The sequence below is a fragment of the Polyodon spathula genome, chromosome 11, assembly GCF_017654505.1.
Source record: "Polyodon spathula isolate WHYD16114869_AA chromosome 11, ASM1765450v1, whole genome shotgun sequence".
In the NCBI taxonomy this organism is placed as follows: Eukaryota; Metazoa; Chordata; class Actinopteri; order Acipenseriformes; family Polyodontidae; genus Polyodon; species Polyodon spathula.
The window spans coordinates 8,552,137-8,569,200 of record NC_054544.1 but is presented as its reverse complement, the minus strand read 5'-3'; the positions used below and the strand labels follow the sequence as shown (position 1 = coordinate 8,569,200).

The following is a 17,064-nucleotide window of genomic DNA, read 5'->3' as shown; positions in this document are numbered from 1 at the left end:
AAAATGTATGCTATAATTAAATGTAGTATTCAATATACAGTATTTGATTATATAATACATTTATTCATGATCACCTTGAACTTTGAAAGATAAAAAAGAAAATGAAAACCTCATTCGGAGCAAACATTTCTTCATTCTAATTCATTCTATTTTCATGCTAATTAATTGCACCTGCTTATATGTGGATCAGCACAATACTTTCCATTCGGATAGATTTAATGTGTTCTAAGCAAAAATCTTCTAAGAACCTGATAACAGAATGATACCCTGATGCTTTTTTTGTTGTTGTTGTTCTGAACAATAAGTGATAAATCCAATAAATCCAACTGCATTTAACAAGATACACAAAATAATGCATAACAATTCCTTATTTACTGTACTCACTAGCAGTCACTACATTTCTAATGTGTCATTATCGACCTTTATCCCCCTGGGCAAATACATTCTCCATAAGCAAAACATTCTTTACTTCTAGATTTTCAAAAGTGCACTCAGCTGCACAGTAAGTGATAAAGGATGAAAAACATTTCTACAACATTTAATGATGTACACCATGTATTTATGCTGGTGTAATGGAGAGAAATGCCCTTCCACTTGACAGCATCAAAAAATTCAATAAATATACATTGTGTTATACACTGGTTTGACCCATTACTGAAAGGTGAGTTGAGGGCCATAGGCTTAAGTTTTAGGAATGCCTGTAACAGCTACAAAAAAGGAAAACATTTATTAGAGCGCAATTCCGAAGCTTAAATTATGTTTTTATTCAAATTATGAATTTCAGTAGTGCCCAGATTTGCAAAAAGGATCAACATTACATTATTTCACATAATAGGCCTATATTTTGGTGTATTTTAATTTAAACTTCAGTATTTGTTAGCTATTATAATCCGGTCATTTCAGAAATACGGTAAAAAGGAAACTCTTGTACAGTATATAAGGTTTCACGTTTGCCTCACCTGTGGTGTACAATCGATAATTTAAATCCATTGGTTTAATATTTATTTATTTGCTCCAGTCGCATCGGTTGTGCAGTGGTCTGAACACTTTAAATGATTCAGTTCACAGGGCGTGAGCTCGGGGGTAGGGATAGGGCAGAAATAGCAGAAGGGAGCGGTAAGTAGGACAGAGTGCCAGCTAGAAAGGGCCGGACCTAGGATAGAAGAGCAGGCGAGGCCCACTCTAGTAGCAGACCAGCGAAGCTGGACATGGAACCTAGGATAGAAGATGGTCACTGACTGAGGGCGGTGATGCCGACACAACCCAGGGGCGGAGGACCCAGCAACCGAAACCGGATAGAAGGATAGTCACTGACTGAGGGCGGCAATGCCGACACGAGCCCAGGGGCGAAGGACCCAGCAACCGAAGACAGGAAACAGAAAAAGGTCACTGACTGAGGGCGACGATGCCGCCACGACCCAGGGGCGAAGGACCCAGCAACCAAAAACACATATGAGGGTTATGACTCGGGGAGCCGCCCCTCAGAGGAAGACAAAGAAAAGGAGATAGACAGGGAGAGGTACCCAGAGTCTGAGACTTCTGTAAAGGGGAACTCGTTAGACCCCCAATTGGCCAAGACTTCACGTTGCCTGGTACCTGAGATAAGAACAAGGCATAGAGGTTAGTATGGGACTCGAGCATAAGTGGCCACGTCCCAAACTGTGACAGAGTATAGAACAGAGCCTTGAGCGAGGCAAGATAAGCGCAGAAGCTGCGAAAGAACATAGTGGGTCCGCTCTGACTCACATGGTGAGAACCCCCCTGAAGGTCAAGGGAGGCTGAAGCCTGCCCTGAGGTTGGGGAAGTGAGATCACTTGCCCCCTAGAGACGACCGATGCGAAGGCATGTATGAGAAGGTAGAGGAGGGGAGGAGGAGGAAAACCAAACACTAGACAGCGAAGGTGCAAGTGATCAGGGCTTAAATAGAAAATAGGTACTAATTGACAGGAAATTGGAAGCCCCCTGCTGCACGCCCCATGAACTACACAGGCTAACATTTAATGATTATGTTTAAGTTATTTTTGTATTATTGGTTAGTGAGTTCTCAGGATTATTACTTTTTATTTATCTTCTTATGAGAGAAGTGCAGCTCTACATCGGTAATATATATATATATATATATATATATATATATATATATATATATATATATATATATATATATATATATATTATTATTTATTTCACGATGGATATCTTTAGTTTCTGGAGATGATTTCTCAGCTCGCTGCAAGTATTGCCAAGCAATTCTGAAAACTAACAAAAAAGACTTGTTAGCTCACGCACACTCAGTGAAATACCTGAAGGAAGTTAAGTTGGACAGAGCAAAAACGTGCTCCATGTCACATTTTGTGGTGCCAGTAATAAAAGACGCTCGTAAACAAGCAAAATGAAAAACAACGGTTTTCCTTACACAACATGGCTGTATCGCCTCCATCGATCACCTGACAGAAATGCTGCCATCTCTTGACCCTAAATCAGATATACTGAAGCAGGTCAAAATGCACTGTATTAATAAAACAGGTCATCGCTCCTTCAATGACCGAGGGACTGCTAACAGACATTGGAAAGAGCAACTACTCATTAGTTATTGACAAAAGTACAGACATCAACAACGAAGCTGTTTTGTGCTAGGATTTGTTATTACAGTGAGTCACACCGTTAACATGTGACTACATTTTGCAAACTTATAAACTTTGACAAACATTCTAATTAAGACACTGCATGATGATGGATTAAAAATTGACCATTTAATTGGCATTGGTATGGATGGTGCAAATGTGATGGTGGGACAAGATTGTTCAGTGTCATCAAAGCTTAAAAAGATTGCAGCCATTTAGTTGTAGTGAGGTGTGTTTGTCACACTCTCCATCTAGCAGCAGAAAAAGCATGCATTGTGCTTCCAAGAAACCTGGAGTTTCTAGTTCATGAATCTTACAACTGGTTTGCTCATAGCAGCAAGAGGCAACATGAATACAAACAATAATTTGATGTTCTGGGAAATGAAAACTGATTCAACTGGCTAACACTAGGTGGCTCTCAAGACATGAGTCAATATGTGTAATTTTAGATCAATGGGATATCCTTAAGCTTCACTTCATGCTGGCCAAAGATAAGGAAATATGCTATACAGCTGATCGGCTTTATCAGATGTACAATGGCAGATACTGTAAAATGTATGTTTTTTCTGTAGGGAATACTAAAAGACGTGACCAGGGTAAATACATTCTTCCAAAGTGATAATGTTGAGCAAATTAAATTACTTGAAGATGCAACTGATCTTTACTGACCAAGGTTGTTGTGCCTGCTCAGCTTCAGACTGTGAAAAGGAAGCATCTGTTAAACTACAATTTCAAGGATTACATTATGCCAACAGCAGCCATCAGCTTTGTATACCATTTCAGCTTGGAATGTGGGCATGCTAAAAATATCCTTCTCAGTGAAGTAAAGAACCATTGCAAAGAATTCCTAATAAGTCTGTAGTGAGATTAAAAAACGACTGTTAGCCGATATTTCAATCCTCGAAAAGATAATAGTGTGCATCCAAACATTGCCACCTCTCAGCTACGGCCTAGCATCACAGAGCTTGCAGTGGCATTTAAAGCAGTGTGCCTAGAGTAAACAAATGGCAAATTATACCAAATAAACAGTGGCTGCACACATCTGGAAGCGAAGAATTCTGGGCAGAGGTTTCAGAAGATTGCGACTCGGGTAGTAATAAAATATTTGAGCACATTAGCACTCTGGCAAGTGCTCGCCTTACTCTTCCAGTGTCCAACACAACAGTGGAACAAACACTGTCAAACCATAACTGCATTAATACAAAGCTAAGAAACAAAATGCATGTTGAAACTGCAGAAGCCGTAATGAGAATCAGATACAGCTTGAGACAAAGGAACATACATTGTGTACTGTTCAAGCCCTCCAGTGAAATGCTAAGGTGTTTTACACCACAGATCTACTTAAGCAGCAGTACCCAGGATGACGATGAAAAGCAGTTTAGTGTCATTGCTGAGACACTGGCATGCTGATTTCAAGGTAGGCTTTAAGGATTAAGTTGTACTATCGCTTTAAAAACTGCCTACATACATAAATACTACTCCACATGTCATTTTGCAATGAGGTGGGAGGTATAGACCAGTGGCAAGTATACATTCCTGTAACAGTATAAAATCAGGTTCTAGCATTAAAAAAGATTGGCTTTTTATGTGCTTATTCATTTGTTTTGTTTGTTTTGGTTTTTTTGTGGGGGAAACTGATTTGGGAGATTTTTAGGATCGATTTGGGTGGAAATTCAGGAGAGAACCTGGCACCCCTATACTCGTCCCAGTCCTGATATGCAGACGCCTGATGTAACTGGTGTGTGTAAGCGTTGATGATTTCTTTCTGCTTTCTGTGTTTACTCATCAGGTACATGTTTTGTATTATGTAAAATTATTTGGTTTCTTTATTTATAAACAAAACTTATCCCAGTCCTGATATGCAGATGCCTGATGTAACCTGGTGTGTGTGAGCATTGATGATTTTGCTTTCTGTGTTTACTCATCAGAAAATAAAACTGTCAGGCAGCAACACACTTCATGGGCTGGGCTATTTCTTCTAGACACAACGCAGAGTTCAAGTTTCTGTGCAGGAGTTGCTGGGTGCAAGCACCGCCTGTTATGACTGGTGTAGTGACTGTCACTCTTCCTCCTGTTACACTGGGTCCTAATGTAGACTTTTAGAAAGAGACAGTCATAAACAATAAAACACCAGTGGGAACCCGGAAAGGATTCTAGTCAAGCTGTACCGAGCGCTCTTTGTTGACAATGATGGGATTTCAGGTGGGATGCTAAGAGTCATATTGACTTGAAAATCTTAAGTAAATGCAATTCTTACAAACATTTGTGTTTAGATCCTCACGATTGTTCAATATATTTATGCCATAATGATGTTTACGCGATACTGACAGTATGTGCAGGGGCTTCGCTTTTGACGTTTTTAAAGTCTTTAGATGTTAAGTTATCCATCACATGAAGTGTGTAACACTGGTGTCGCAAGTGACAATGCGGTGGGACATTAACTTATTTATTTGTCCTGTGTACTGTTGGTGTGCGCACTCATTTAAACAACACATTTCTTTTGATTATCAGGCAAAGTTTTTAGCCAGCTTGACTGTTGATGCACTTTATTTATATTAAAATCTCCATGTAGTCCAGCTCTATAAATACAATACATAAATGTATACTGTTACATGGATCAAGTCAGTGTTCTATAAAGTACAGTATTAAGTATGGGTTATGGTAAGTATTGCTAAAATTTAAACAATACATTTCATTTAACTATTTAACTAATCCACATGTCAGTCTGGCAGTCATACTCTATATTGTCCCTTTTCCACCTGCCGAGTCGAGCCAGCCTGGTACGGCTTGGGTAGCTGGAGTTGCTTTTACACTAGAGAAAGGCGAGTCAAGCTGAGAGACATCACGCATAATGAACATGCTGAGTCGATTAAATTAAATGCCACAGACTGCAAAAATAGAAATAAGCATTAATTTAATAAAATAATTTTTTATCATGGATTTTTTTTTTAATGCGGAAAAGTACTGAGAATGCGCGCGCGAGTGTGTGTGTGTGTGTGTGTGTACACGCCTAAACAAAGGAAGCAAAGATGGGGGACCATATTACAGGTCTACATAATTGAATTACATCCTTATAAAATGAAATCACAACACCAAATATAATAATATATTATATATATGATATATATATATAGGAATATTATATCTAATAATTATATATATATTATTATATAATATATACATATATATTGAAGCATACGTAGCGAGTTATCGCGGTATCACGATGGAGAAGCTATTCCGAGAGGACAATCTTACGCATGGAACCTAAGTTCCCCAGGGGGGGAGTTCATGCAAGTATTTCTACAAGTACCTGTCATACAGTGTTGTCACAACACCTGTGTTGTTCAAACTGTAAACAACTTCTCAGTCTAACTTCTGTTTCTGTCTCTCCCTTTTGATACAGTATCTGAACTAAAGAAAAGCTGCGCTGGCACTTTATAAAACAGACATCTTATTCAGCATTTGTTTTATAACTAAATAAATATTAGGCCTATTACATGGTTATTTTTTCTAATGTACCTACTTTTTTGCTGCGAAAGGAGCTGCAGCTTTCTTTGGGAGACGAGACGCTTCAGCTCCGCTCTGGCAGCAGCCGAACAGGGGTTGAGCCCATTTCCTTTTATCCTGTCCCAACCCGCTCTCCTTCTCACACTTTGTTTGGTTGTCTGTCACTTTGAATTGAACCCCCGACAGCAGTTTAGCCAGGCTATTTATAGTTTAAAATCTGCTAACAAATGATCCATCAGCGGGAATGTTACCTTTTTTTGTAAAAAATATAGCTTTATGCATGGTTAATTCATGGAAAGTTACATTTTTGCTTCACTATATGTGCATTATAGAGAGGGAGTTATTTTATTTTTTATTTTAGTCAGATGTGCCTTGTTATGTGGCCCACAGTGTAAAGTTAAGGAGTTAGGAAAACATTTACCAGTTGTGGTCCTGGGGGTTGTCACTTTCTCTTGGCATGACACTTGAGCGTGATGATGAAATGCAATAATCCCGCCCACAGCCTGCTTCAGCCCTAAGCCAGGTTCAGATATGTTGCGAGGCTGGAGTTTCACGGCTTGGTTCTGGCTCGGCTCGGGCATTTGTGTGTGTAAATACACCCATACCATGAGGGGGTGGAGCCCTCACAGTACGGGTGTGCTAATGTTAACAAAGATTAATCCTGACTTTTACAGCTGAAAAAAATATGGTGTCATCTTTTATACCGAAAGTGGTAGATGTTGCTGCTATAATTATAAGAAGGGCTTTTCCTCAGGAGAGGGTGTTCAGTGATAGCTAGGATCCGACTACTAGTCCAGATTCCAACCTGTACGAGCGATACCGCTTCTCTAAGGATGGTATCCTGTATCTGTCAGATCTCCTAAGACCCATGAGCAACCAACCCAACGGAGCAGAGCCCTTACTCATAGACAGGTACTCTACATAGGTCTAAGGTACTATGCACAGGTACTCTGCATAGGTCTTTATTACACAGTCACTGTACAGTATATTACCCCTAAAATAATCAGTTTGTGTCTTAATATTCACATGGCCATACAAAATAACTAAACATCAAAACACAAAGAATACTGAAACTATAAACATCATAAATATTGTTAGACTCAGCATGGTCTGTTATCGATTAACAGATTGACCACTGAAGATGAAACTGACCATTTCTTGGATCTTTTTTGTCCTCTAAACCAGAAAGGCCTACCATATATTGAAAGATTCTCTGTGTAAAAAAATCAGCTGCGACACAAACTTGTTTAGTAATGATTTTTTGAATAAAGCAAATTCCAATTGTTATATTAGCTGTAACCTAATTACTTGACAACCAGACATATCTGAAGGGGAGGTCAAATAATCAATCATTCCACAAAGACAAACAGACTTAGTAGTAGGCCTGACTAGAGGATGGAGAATTCTGGGATTTATTTTTGGCTTTAATATTTGCATCCACCTTCCATGACTTGATTCAGATCTATACAAGGTGGATTAAATTGCTGAAAACGAACATGAATCATCAAATTCTCTTACAGCATAATGAAAACAGAGCATCCATAAAAATAAATAATAGCTGGTATTGTTGAACTTTTACTTACCCCACGAGTGGATCGAGAGCAATTCCTTTTGGGTTATGAAGGTCAAGATCAATGAGAGTGATGCAAACATCTTCATTTTGATTACATACAAATATTCGGTCACTGATCCGATCCACAAAGTAAAAATTGCCACTTAGCCAGTCAATGGCCATTTGTTCCACATCTAGAAATAAAAAGTGGGAAAAAAAAAAAAACATTGAAAATGAAAAATAAGTTTCAAAGACATCAACATGTCTGGTGCTGTAATACCTGTTACATTTGAATTATGTTGCTAAGCAAACAAACATTAAAGTGTGCTAACACAGTTTAAGGAATTACTTTAAAAATATATATTCCTTTGAAAATTGATTGGGGGAAATCTGCAGTTCAAGTGGTTATATTAAGAGCTCCAAATAAGCATGATAGGCTGAAATCCTTCTGTTGTGGGCCCTACTAATATACTATTTTTTGTTTTTGTAGAAAACACAATACTAAAGAGTTTCAGAACAACCTGTCATGTTTACAAGAAACACAAAACATGTTATTTCCTCATATCCTGCACATATCCAGTGCTTTTTTTTTTTTTGTTTCAGATTAGTAGTTATTAAAACTAACCTGCTTACTATTTACAGTTTATTAAAATATATAGGACAAACACCCTCTGAACATTTAATTTAAAAAAATAGTTCTAGTTGTATAGTATTCAGTTCACTGCGTAACTTGCTGATTTTACATTTTACAATAATGCAAATTAATTTAGTATACATAAGAAACCAAGTATTGTTCCTATTGAAATCTGTGGAAAAAACAAAACAAAAAAAAAAAAAAAAAACAGACACAAAGAACCAGACTACGTGTGGAGATTTAAATTCTGTGATACAGTGATTTTATGCTACAACTAAAGTCAATCATATGGTGAAGTAACTCAGTAGTTGTGAGTTAACAGGGCAGGAATATCTTGTCATTATAGTAACTTGGTAATTACTGTAACAATGGTTCCTGCTGTTATATGGCAATGGTTGTGTAATTATATGGAAAGTGCCCTGTGAACAACAGCTTGTCACGGAATATAAGTAGGCTACCTGGCAACACCGTGGTACAGACCATTTCAGTGTAATTAAACATGTATTCCACCAGTAGTCACCATGCAAGTTGGCATTTATCCAGTTATTACCATGTTATTAAATGTTTATGCATGACATCTCATCTGAAGTGCTACAAAGATTATATGAGTAGAAGAACATCTGTTTGGAGTCCACTCCAAAACAAGGTTCATCACATTTATTTTTTGCATTGATTGGATAGTGTGAGGAGCCCTCATTGATCTACATAATTGAGGGTTTCAGTTTCCAGTGCTATCTGAACAACCTTATTAAAAAACTATCCCACCTGCATTTGTAACTTGCTAAGTTTCTGTAAAGATTGATTCAAGCTTTACAGATCTGGAGACAAGTCCTTACAGAATTGAACCTGAGGTGTCTGATACAATTTTGATTTATTGAGCTATATTACTACAGTCATAATTTTAAATGCCGATGGAACAGCTCATTATAAATCTACGCAGGCTATAAATCAAAAATTTCATATTTACTTCAAACATGTGCAGTCATCTGTTGTAATCATAAAATTAGAGTATAATTTCCTTTCAGTAGTAATGTTATCACACATATGGTAAAAAGGTTGGGGGACGGATAGTAAGAGATGTTCTTATCGTGGTCATGCCCAGAAATCTTCTGTAGAAACAAAACCATTGTTCTCAGTGCACACAACCTCCATAAATGGCATCAGGCATGGTATAACGTACATAACACATGCCTATGGATTAGTAATTTAAAACCATTCTGGTTGTTCAAGATAGTCCTAAATAGCTCAGCTAATTGTGCGTAAGTGAAGTGAAAAAGTGAGATACATAAAACAAACAAACAAACGCACACACACACACACACACACACACACACACACACACACACACACACACACACACACACACACACACACACACACAATATGATTCTTAAAACCCACATTTTTTCAAATGTTCACACCAAATTTCACCAATGGATATATAGTAGATATACAGTCTATACTATCCACGTCTGATATATTTAACCCTCTACGGGGTAAAATAATTGTGTTATCCTAATCCACTTCTATATATTAACCAGTACAGGATCTATTTTACTATTCCAAAATGTCTCTTGTCAAGTCCTTCTTTCTCAGATTTCTCACATCATTAACCACGTATTGTTATTTTGCAACACATTTTAGTGATTTACTTGATTTTGTTTCCATTGCTTTTAAAATAAATCGTTTTATAATGTTAAGCAAGATAGAAAAACATCTATTGTAAATCACTGGAAATAAATTAACCAATGACATTCAATATGGGATCATCTGTCTTGTTTGGCAACAAGCAATCGATTCAATCTAAATATAAAGAACTGCTTTATGAACCTAGTTGTGTCCCTATGGTATAGTACTATTCAATCACACTTGCAGACACTGAAAGAACAGCTCAAACACATGCCTGAAATAGCATTTGGGAACTCGTATTAGTTTAACCAACATAAATGCAGTTATAGAATAGAATGGTGATGTGCCATGGTAACTGGAATTAATGTATTAGCGGAGACACACTCTTATTTTTATTTTTTTTATAACTAGGACTGATTGGTGAAATGTCGATGGCAGACATATAGAACTGCTTATAAAAGTACTTGTACTATTTTTCTGAATAGTTTTGTTATTGGCACTTAGAGTATAATGGTACTTACAGTATAATCGTAAATCTCGAAAAACTACTCACTTCTAAATCTTTTGTAGTCATTTTTGTATTATTTAGTATAAATACATGTTAATTTGGATTCATATGTTGTTTTTTTCTGACTTTATGTGAACGAAAAGACACACATTTTCCCGTTTTCCCATTGGAAATAGTGATATTTTGAAATATCACTGTCCTGGTCACAAAAGCAAAGTTTATGGAGAATAATAGCCATTTTCTATACTTTTGAGTCATAAGCAATTAGGAAATAACACTTACTATCCAGGGACAAAAATTGTGTTACATAGTGTTGCTATTTCAATATTGAGCTTAATATACATACCAGTTGAAAAAGTCTGTATTATAATTAAGACAAGTATATGATGTCATGAAAATCAAATACATTATTTAGGCTGTAAGCTAGACACCCATTCACTGATTTTCTCCTCCCCACTCCAAATCAAGTGTATTTTCTATGGATTGTGTTTATGTATCAAATCCTTCATAATGAAATACTTGAATTGATAGAAGATTTGGGTGTCTTGCTATGAGTTACAACACTGGCACACACTGGCATAAAATGAAGCAACACATTAGCAATGATTGTGTATCCTCTGGCAAGCATTGAGATAAATTTAGATTACTTTGTTAAGCTTGGTAAATCAGAGCAGTACAGCATTTCATAAACTGCATGAGACTGAGGTCATTACTTTACTACAAGTCATAAAACTAGATTTAATGATTTTGTCATTTGTATTCTAAAGTTAAACAAGCCCTGTAAGAACCCTAATGCTTTTCATGTGTCTTGAGCAAGACAACTTGAAAATAAAGTTTTCCTTTTAAATTTACTTGAAGCCTAACCCATATTAACACATTTCTGTTGTTATGTACTTGTGTTATGTATGCTCCAATTCTCTAAAATCACATACTTCTCAAATTAGAAATCAGAAATGCAAATCGCTTGCAGCATTTCTTTTGAAACCCAAGCTCTGGGAAGCAATTTGTTTTTGAAATTACATTTTGGTATCTGAAACATCAGACACAACCCTTTCTCCTATTTTAGTAAATCACGGTTGTATTGCTCCTTATGAAACTTATCTGAATAAAATATTACACTGCTTCATAATGAATCATTGAAAAACATTTTGCTATATCAGAGTATCTGGTTAAAACCATATTACATGCAATCATAATATCACCAAAGCAAGAAGAAATACACTTACTGTGAAGGCTTTGTGCTGTTCTGATTTCGCGTTCTTCTGAAAAACCCTTTAACTTTGTCATCTTGGCACATCGTAATTGACTTGTAGATTCAACAGCTGTAACCCAACAAACTGATTCTTCATCATAATTGAAGTCCAATGTAAGAGTCCCATTGCTGTGCAATGAGTTTTGTGTTGGTACTGTGGTTCCATTAAGATATGTTGCTGCAATGCTTTCCGAGCTAACAATCAAGAGCACCGGAGGCCTGTCTGTAGGTTCTGAAAGAGAAGGAAAAAAAAACAAGTGCTTCAGAAACATTTCATTTTGGGTCGTGCATCAGTGGAATACATGCAGTTTCACAATCGGATATTGAAACGCTGGCGTTATCAAGGCCCGATGTTCATTTTGTTGAAAAAAATTATCTACATTGCACTAGTTTCATATGGAATAACTAATATGAACATGATAAACAATACTGTATTTTTTTAATAAGCCTTTCACTTTATTGTTCTTTATTCTATACATTTTTCAAGCACTGTAGAAACAGTTGTTGAAGTGTGCATTCTTTACAAATATGTAATTTGATCTTGCTGCCATATGAAATGTATTTTCATGAAGAGTTTAGAATACACACCCAAAGGCAGGCTACGTTTTGAAAGGGTGTTGGTGTGGTGGTGGGGGGGGGGGGGGGGGGGGGGGGGGGTTGACAAAACCCTTTAGAAATAACCCATAATAAATGTAGGCTAATTCACAGCTGTTTATATAAATAGATTTAGCTTTACAAAAACATGAAAACATTATGCAGTAAAATTACTCCTACAGCCCTTAATTAGAGCTTCTAAATGTAACTTCAATGGGTCTCTCTCCCCTGCGTCACTGCACACCACATGTTTTCTTTGTTACAACATTCTGCAGGCGTTAATACAGTACTTCAGTGCAAAGAGTACATTTATGATTATCGCCAGGTGGAGACCAGCAGGTCTCTACGTTTAGATTTTTAACTACTGGCCCCTTGGGCCACTGAGCTTGTGTTTTTAGAGGCCCGGATGCAATCTTATCTGGCCCAATATATTTTTATATTTTTTCATGATGGTTTTTATTTTCAATATGTATCTAACTGTGTACGGTAACCAAAGAGAGTCTCAAAAGAAAGTGGCTAAACGAAGCCTTTCAATATATGTTGCTTCAGCCATTTGCATGCACACATTTGTGTGCTTGTCAGAAAATTAAAATACTGCATTCAAGATTTGAAAATATATGTGTACAAATGATACTCATTTTTTCACAATCAAACCTGCAACCAAGCTGTTACCATATGGTCACAGCAACGCTAAAACTGAATTATAATAATCCTAATTTGGGATGGGTCAGTGTAGCCAAATACATGAAAAACAAACAAAAAAAAAAAAAACTATTTGAATAGCATATTACATATTTGAGTACACACAAAAAAAAAACCCTTACATTAGCTACTAGTAGAAGCAACAGGCCAAACTGCGACCTCTACCTTCCCCAGGCCACCAGGCCATTGTTAATGTCGAACCCTGGACCACCTACCTTTGGTGCTTTGTCAAACATATGATATTTTACATTATAGTCAATTTTTAACTCTTTAGTGAGTCGAAGCTACATCAATGGGCCCTTCAGTCAAGAGCCTTTATATTGTGCACCATCATCCTTTACTCTAAGCATGCAGTTTATCTCATTCTGTTGCTAAGATACTTGAGTTACAATCATTCACTGACATACTACTTTTGGAAATGCTCCCACTGTATAAGACAGACACAGTTTTTGTCAAGTCCCCCCCCCCTCAGTGCTTGGGAAAAGCATACATTTGTCGTATGTTTGACTATGTTACCTTTCAGAGGGGATTATCTCTTTATTTCTTCCATTGCGTGAAAATGTTTCTTATTTTCCATACTATCTTTCTACAGCTTTATTTTTGTTATTTTCTGCATATTACAATTTACCAATCTGTTTTAAGTGCTAATGAGAGTTTGGTGTGCGGTGTCCTACTGACACAGTAGAGCAGAGGTGGCCAAACAACAGCTCGCAAGCCGCATGCAGCCCTTTTGCAGTTCAAGTGCGGCTCCCCATGAAATGCTGGGTGACGCACGCTTTGCAGCTCGAATGAACTAGCATTCAGATCTTCAAGGGAGAGCTTTTCAGAAAGAATCCTTATACAAATTTGTCTGTTTATGTGGTGTTTTTTGGTGAAATCAGAGCAGTTATTGTATTCTGCTTCATAATAACTGAATATATATTTATTTAACGTGCATAATACATACCATATAAACTGAAATAATGTAAAACACCAGTCTGTTACAGTACAATACAAATTACACAGAACCTGTGTAGGCAGAGTTCTATCCCTTGTGTATTTTGCCGGCATCAAGAGATAGCCTAACAACTATTGTACTGCACAAAAATGCCAGTATTTAAAATGTCTTGCTCGCAAACATTTCATGTTTTACAGTACGTGTCTTGCAGCTCTCGACCATATGGAAATTTTGGCATGTGGCTCGTAGGGTCAGGAAGTTTGGCCCATGCAGTAGAATGTAGCACCTGACGCACTTAAGTGAAAAGAATCTTGCAGTATTAAATTTGCATCCAGAAAAGGGCACATGGCACAGATGGTTAATGAAGTGAGATTGTAATATCATTAAGGTTCTTAAAATATTAAAGCAACTGCAGAGCTGAATATTCTACTTTGCAGCACAATGTTCATTTATGATATATAATTTAAGACTCTGCAGTGGTGAAGCGACATATGAAGTGGGCATTTCAAACTGTTAAAAAAAGGCTGTAAAATTGTAAAAAAAAAAAAAAAAAAAATTGCACTGTTTTACAACTGTCTACAATTGAAGTGATGAAAGATTAAAAAATAAAAAAGTTAAATTCAATCTACTTTCTAAGGACCTATAAAATAGCATACTAGCTGAAACGCAAAAGAAAGTAATTGACAGTCTGTAAATACTATAAGTTATAAAGTTGTTCCAGCTATAGAAGTATTCACAATCATAAAAGTACATTTACAATAAAAGTAGTTACAATGCTACTATCTGCTACTTCCCATGAGAAGTGACAATACAGAATGTCTGCTACAGTAATTTGATTTCATAGTTGACCTGTGTTCAAAGAATTGATTTTGAATAAACAAAATTGATTCGCCTCAATTCAAAAACCAAGAAATGGACATCCTCTTACCAACACACTCACGTATGCTGTCTGTTTAAAAGTGTTTAAAAATGAGTGCCATCAGCTGTCCGCTTTTTTTTTTTTTTTTTTTTGCTCTGCAAGCCTGCCGTGAAGCTATATTCGCTTTGGAGGACCACGCAGTTCTGAATTGCATACAGGCTGGTCTGCAGGCGCCCAGCCAGCCATAGGGGGGTGGTGGTGTGCAGTGAGCCAAGGACTTCCTAGCCAACCTAACCCCTACCCCGACCGGGCAGCGATTGGCCAATTGTGCACTGCCCCCTGGGAACTACCGTCCACGATCGGCAGTGACATAGCTTGGATTCAAACCTGGCGATCTCCAGGCTATAGGGTGCATCCTGCACAGAGTGCCGGATGAGTCTGCACAGAGTTTCCGGATGCGCCACTCTGGAGCTTTATTGTATTGGTAGTTGTTATTTACTGTCATTGCACTGTAATTAGACCACATACTGTTTGGTTTGTGATACAAGCTATAGTATTTTGGCTGCAAACCTTGCATTATTGTCATGGTGGGTATACTTTTCTGTGGTTAGTATAACCCCAACACTGAATTAAGTAATACATCACTATTTTAATAAACAATGGCAGGCTGAGCTGCAAGGAGATGTGCTATCTACAATTTTAATGGGTTAATGATCATACTTTTGTTATATCGACATTCAAAATTAAGCAAAACAGAAAAAAAAAAGCTTTGAAATAGTTATTTTTTGGTTTCTGTGATGGTTTTAAAAAGGCAAAACTACAGTAGGATTTAAATAGTAATGAGTGAAAGCAGCACATCATTTAATAAACCCACTCCCATAACTCACATCAGCTCAGCATTTGGGAAAAAAATACCTCACCTATTTTAGCTTTGCAGGATTTTCTGTCAGATTGCATTACATATCCTTCTGTACAGCTGCATCCATATGACCCATAGGTGTTCATACAGGTTTGGCTACAAGTCCCATACACAGCACATTCATCATAATCTGAAAGGAAAGGAGAGGTGATTCATAAGCAATAAATGTATGCAAAGCCTGACCTAAATCCATAATCACTTCATACATGACAAAAAAATAATGCATTTTCAAAGCAACTTCTGTTTCTACTTTATGTAATTTGTAGGTTGTTAGCTTTGCTATGTGGCTATAAACACTGTGATGTAACGCCCCCTGTCTTCTGGTGTAGGAAGGCACCTCTGATCACACTATTACTATCCTGCTGCTTTAGGAATCAGGCTCAAGATACTGTTAAATACCATAGTGCACTTTTATTTACAATATTTACAACAGTAGACAACAAGGGTTCTGTCGCTTTAATGGTGCAAAATAAAACAAAACATATAGGTAAACCTAACCCCTTTTCGGACCCTAAACTCACTGACCTTCAGGCACAGTCAAACAAACTCTCTGTATAACGTGGACAGGCTATCATTGTTTTCCACAAAATTGTACCAGCATATATATTTTTTTTTCCAGTTAATTACAATGTTTATTTTTAGGAGCAACTGCTATTACACTGTCTTCTCTCCCTTAACAAACAGAAAACCTCAGCTTTTAGACACTGGAATCAAGTGTAGCTGTTTCCAATTACCAATTGAGGTGGTTAGGTGAATGAGCTGCTAATCTGTTCAACTTTAGGTGAACCCTGGCTGTACCTGCCCTTACCAAAGATGGAGTGTATACTCGTGTGCCCAGGGTCCTAATAAAAGGGAACATACACTCCTTCACAATACCGTAGCAATTCACATGCTCCATAAAGTGGGTGTAAGTTTTACCCACCTGTCCCTTTAATTAGGGTCAGTAACCTGGCCAGGTTAAAACTCAATGAACTCTGTTCATCCTCTCCCCCCATTGGCTCATTCAGATATCAACTCCTCCAATCTCAGAGCTCCTTGGAAGCCACCTGTTTAAAGCTGGCTGGCTAGGCCACGAGAGCACTTCCTTTTCTCTTGAGGAATCGATTATACAAACAGCATATTACTTAACTACAGTGTAAGTTTAATTTTATTTTAGATAATATATGTGCATCCAGTTACTCTTTTGTTTAAATCTTGTACTTTAAACATTTCTTTTTTGTTTACACTGTTACTTGTTTAAGTTTAGTTGCTGTTCAAGGTCTGTTTAGGGTTTGTTTTAGTGTGTTCAGTTTCCATTTTGTTCGAGATCCTCCTGATTTTTTACAAATGTCTGTTCACCATTCAACCCGG

General features: G+C 37.2%; 1 protein-coding gene across 1 annotated transcript in view; it reads right to left on the bottom strand.

Moving 5' to 3' along the window:
* The window catches only part of lrp1bb (low density lipoprotein receptor-related protein 1Bb), a 348,887-nt gene that overhangs the window by 205,151 nt on the left and 126,672 nt on the right, over positions 1–17,064 (bottom strand). Inside the window, exons 4-6 of the mRNA XM_041264893.1 lie at positions 15,716–15,844; positions 11,678–11,935; positions 7,712–7,874 (exon numbers count right to left, since the gene is read on the bottom strand). Of these exons, the coding sequence (XP_041120827.1) occupies positions 7,712–7,874; positions 11,678–11,935; positions 15,716–15,844 (550 nt within the window). The remainder of the gene's footprint in view (positions 1–7,711; positions 7,875–11,677; positions 11,936–15,715; positions 15,845–17,064) is intronic.